This window comes from Pteropus alecto, unplaced genomic scaffold, assembly GCF_000325575.1.
Source record: "Pteropus alecto unplaced genomic scaffold, ASM32557v1 scaffold75, whole genome shotgun sequence".
Lineage (NCBI taxonomy): Eukaryota > Metazoa > Chordata > Mammalia > Chiroptera > Pteropodidae > Pteropus > Pteropus alecto.
The window spans coordinates 28452695-28457511 of NW_006440638.1; the positions used below are offsets into that span (position 1 = coordinate 28452695).

A 4817-nucleotide genomic window follows, 5' to 3' on the forward strand; every position below is an offset into this window, starting at 1 on the left:
CGGGGAGGAAGCAGGACTGCACTGGGCATGGAAGGTGGGCAGCCAGAGAGGAGGAAGGGAGATGCTCTAGGCTTCCACTTCTCTCTGCACGAAGCTGGAGGGAAAGCTGGAGCCCAGTGCTCTCAAAACAAGAAAGGTGTGGGCCTCTCGAGGGAGCAGCAAGCTTTTTCTGTAAAGGGCTAGACAGTAAATATTCTAGGTTTTGCAGGCTATCTGGCCTTTGTCTCAACCACTCAGCTCTGCTGTTATAGTTTAAAAGTAGACACAGACAGTGAGTAAGCAGATGAGAGTAGCTGTGTTCCGATAAGACTCGATTTACAAAAACAGGTGGTCGGCTGGATTTGGCCCAGGAGTTGTATCTGCAGCCCATAATCTCCACTATGGTTTTCAGCTCTGGCTTGGGAACCAAACAGCCTGAAGAACTGGGTAAAATACAGATGCCCAGGCCCCAGCCCTGGAGAATCTGATCTAGGAGGTCTGGATCTTAATGTGCTGTCAGGGTCAAGACTATGGCCCCTGAGACCCCAAGGAGAGCTCTCGGGGGCAATGGTGAGGGTGAGGATGGCTCTGTGAGGGTTGCTGAGCTCACTTGCAGCTCACCTGTGTTCCAGGAATGAGGACCAGCCCCTTTGTTCCTGGGGTGTCCCCAGGGCTTCCAAAGGTGGGAAGAATATCTGTCGTCCTGGAAGAGAAGAACCAGGGACTAGCTCGAAGGAACAGATACTTGTGGGGATGAAAGAAAGACTGGCAGAATGTGAGAAAGAACAGATGGAGAATGGTTCTCGGACCAGCATCGTTCTGGTCTCAGATGGACATGGTCATAGAATGTTCGTGGACACAGGGCTTACGTCCCATGTCCTTCTGTTTCCTCCCACTGGTGACGAGGGGCTTCCCATGACCCCCAGAGGAAAGGGGAGCTATCCCAGCACTGACCTTGTCTAGAGACATCCCCCCAAACAGCAGAACAAATGGAGAATGGTTCTCAGACCAGCATCGTTCTGGTCTCAGATGGACATGGCCATGGAATGTTCGTGGACACAGGGCTTACGTCCCATGTCCTTCTGTTTCCTCCCACTGGTGACGAGGGGCTTCCCATGACCCCCAGAGGAAAGGGGAGCTATCCCAGCACTGACCTTGTCTAGAGACATCCCCCCAAACAGCAGAAGCCCCAAGAAGAGGCCACAGAAACCAAGACCCCACAGACTTACCGTCTCCTTGAAAAAGGCAGTCATAGCTAGGCAGCCTCTCCAGGAGTTCCGCTGGGGGCGCCAGAGGACTCTCGGCCTCGAAGCTGAGGTCCACCACACCTGCAGAAGGACAGGCAGTCCTCAGCCTCAGGAATGGAAGGGGGCTTGGTGACAGCTTCATAGGAAGCTAACAAATGAGGGTAAAACCTCACAGTTTAACTAAGCCCACTTTGGCACCTTCTGGCACCCTCAGGACACAAAACCCGTGGCAGGCATAAATAGTGCAGGGTGTAACAGTAGCAGCTGTAATGACAGGAAAACATTATGGATGGCAGCTTCTATTCGATGGCCACCTACTCTATGCCAGTTACCATGACAGATGCTTTATAAATGTTTTGTCATAGTCCACAACCCTAGGAAATAGATACTGAATTATAGATGGTTACACTTCTTCAATGCCCCTCTCTTAATTGAAAGATGGGTCTATGTCTCCTCCCCTGAACCTGGGCAGGTTCGAGACTGCTTCAACCGAGGGAACAGAACGGAAGCCATGAAGAGACCGCAGCGTCTACTCCTGGCCTCTGGGAGCACTCCCTCTTGAGTCCCGAGCTGCCATGTAAAAAATCAGGCTTGGCAGAACACATAGAGATGCCCTCAGACTACAAGGAGAGGGCCCAGCCGAGCCCAGCCTTCCAGCCACCCCCACCAAGCCACCAGGCATGTGAATGAAGCCATCTTGATTTCGCCAGCTGCCTGATGAAATCCACTAAGTGACCTATAATGGACTGCATGGCTGTTTGCCCCCCAAATTCATATACCGAACCCCTAACCCCCAATGAAATGGTGTTATGAGGTGTGTCTTTGGGAGATGATTAGGTCTAGATGAGGTTATGAGGGAAGAGCCCCCATGATGAGATTCGCGTCCTCACAAAAAGAGAAAGAAGCCAGAATGCTCTTTCTCTGCCACGTGAGCACACAATGAGAAGGCAGCTGTCTAAAAGCCAGAAGTGAGTCCTCAGCAGACACTAGATCTGTCAGCACTTTAATCTTGGACTGCCCAGACTCCAGAACTGTGAGGAATAAATGTTCATTGTTTAAACCACCCAGTCTATGGTGTTTTTGTCACAGCAATTTTAACTAAGGCAGACCCTAGAATCACCTAGCTGAGCCCTGCCCAAATTTCTGATCTCAAAGATTAGGAACTATAACAAAATGGTTGCTATTTTCAAGGCACTGACATGTGAGACATTTTGTTACTTCCTTTAGTGGAGTCTTTGCCCTGGGACTCCCCGCACACCTAGGCTAGACTTTCTTGGAGCCACACCATCGTCTGAGTCTCCTTCTGCTCACACTCCTTCCTGCCGTCTCTCCTCTCATAAGTCCAACCTGCACTGCAGTCTGAAGACCATCCCTGCCTACATCTGCTGCCTCTCCCCTTTTCACTTCACAGGTGTCTCCGAGGGACCTCTGGCACATCTAATGCCATCTTGGTGTCTGCTTCTTAAATGACAAAGTGACAGCTTAATACTACCCCATCCTACCAATAAGAAGACTGAGGCTCAAAAGGTGGTGACTCACCCAAGATCACACAGCCAGTGAGTGATGGAGCAGGATTCAAACCATGATCCATCGATCTCCAAAGTGCATGTTCTTTCCAAGCACTTTTCATGAGAGAAACCCAATGGAAGAAATCACTCACTATAGATCTGCTTCTAAAACCTCATCTTGATCTGTCAGGCTGTGACATAGATATATACAGCCCTGAGACTCCAAGCAGGAAAGTATAATATAAGAACGGGCCCCCAGAAACTCGAGACGATTCATGAAGCACCTCCCTATACCTGTTGCTTCACTCCCACCTTCCCACCCGGAGGTATGGAAGGCAGGACTTCTAAGTCCTCTTGACATAGGCATCTGAGGCTCAGTTTACTCCAGTATTTCTAGGGTACACAGAGGTGGAGTTAGAGCAGAATAGATGCTCATTCTTCCAGTTCCAGCCCACTGGGCCACCCCTCAAACCTGTTCTGAGGGACAAGAATCCCTAGCTATCTTTCTAGCTGTTGATTTAATCACAAAAAGTTGGCTTTAAAGAGTAAACTAACAAACGGTCAGTGGAAGGTGCTTCTCTCTGCATCAAGTCACTGAAGCACACTCAGGCCAAACTTTCAGCTGACCAACCACATCCCCTAGATCCCTCTTTTTTTCGTTTTCTTCTTTCTCTCTCTCTTTTTTTTTTGACAGCTCTTGAAAGCCTATAGCTCTTGACCTCCACAAAAATAAAAAGAATGGGTCCTGTCATTTTGAATCTAATAAAAACAGAGGGCAGAAGAAGAAGCAGATCTTGTTCTAAATTGGAGTAGCCTAGGTTATCTGGAAGTGGAGATGACTCGAGGTGAAAAAGCCTGAAATCCTGAAACATGTGGCCAAGAACAGTGGAGGAAGGGGGGGTGTCATTAAGAGCAATGAACAACCCCATTCTACCGGTCCCCCCAAATCAGAAATGTCCTTGTCCTCTGACAAGAAGAAACACATACACGTCTCTAAGTCTCTTTCTCCTTGCGGAGAACTTACAAAGGAAGCGGAAATAGAAGAATGTTTGCAGATGTAGAGAGTGCCTTTCTTAGCAAGAAAACTTATATTCGTAAGCAAATGATTCTGTCAAGAACAGACGAGAGAGCCAGGATCAGCACGGGTATGACGCAAAGTAACGTCACCCCAAAGCTTCAGAATGAGGCCTGCCAGTGGGTACCAAAGTCCCCAATATGATCATCTGGAATTATTATTCATACCTTGGTTCTAAATAGTTTTGTTTCTGATGATTTTATTAGCATTCTAAGCTAGTGTAGCCACCACATGTTTTCTATATATAGTCAGGTAGTAAATATTATAGACTTTGTGGGCCAAGTGGTCTGTCTCAACTACTTAGCTTAGCCACTGTGGCCTCAAAGCAGCCACAGACAATACGTAATTGAATAAGCGTGACTCTGTTCCAATAAAACTTTACAAAAACAGGCCATGGGTCAGATTTGACTCTTGAGCCTTATTTTGCCCACCCTGACCTAGACACTCACGTGGGTCAGAAAGGTGGAGGCTAGAGTTTGAACCTTTCTTGGACTAGGGCCCATGCACATCCATTACAGTTCCTGTGAGCCCACTTATTAGAATTCAAGATAAAGGTCAGGATTGAACTGTAGCCAAGGTGACTGGACTTGGAATCCCTGAGGCTCAGTGTTTGGAAACCTGGGCTCTGATCCAGTGGAGCTGAGCCATGTAATACACGACACTTTGCCAGCCACACTTCCTTGCAGAACTCAACTCTCCCAGTTGTGAAACAGTGGATGATATTAGTGCCTGTGTCATGAGACTATGTGTACACAGCTCTTAGCCCTGAGCCTGGCATTTAATAAATGCTCAGTCAGCGCTGTGGACCTCAGGAGGGAGGGTCTTCCTCTTTCTTTGTGCTTTTTTAAGCCAGGAGACAAGAGTGAAAATGTCAAGCGCAGAAAGAAAGGCAAGACCATCCATCACAGCCCTCTCCCCAGGGACCGCCCTGCCCACCCTGAAGTCTTGGGCCAGCTAGGACATCAGTGCTGTCCTCCTGGGGAAGGCAAGGAAATGCCATATGGCTGC

The 4817-nt window shown here is 48.5% G+C and overlaps 1 protein-coding gene across 1 annotated transcript in view; it reads right to left on the reverse strand.

The window, feature by feature from the left end:
* SSUH2 (ssu-2 homolog (C. elegans)) overlaps nucleotides 1-4817 on the reverse strand; it is a 24736-nt gene that overhangs the window by 14321 nt on the left and 5598 nt on the right. The window contains exons 2-3 of the mRNA XM_006917572.1: nucleotides 1209-1307; nucleotides 601-682 (exon numbers count right to left, since the gene is read on the reverse strand). Of these exons, the coding sequence (XP_006917634.1) occupies nucleotides 601-682; nucleotides 1209-1307 (181 nt within the window). The remainder of the gene's footprint in view (nucleotides 1-600; nucleotides 683-1208; nucleotides 1308-4817) is intronic.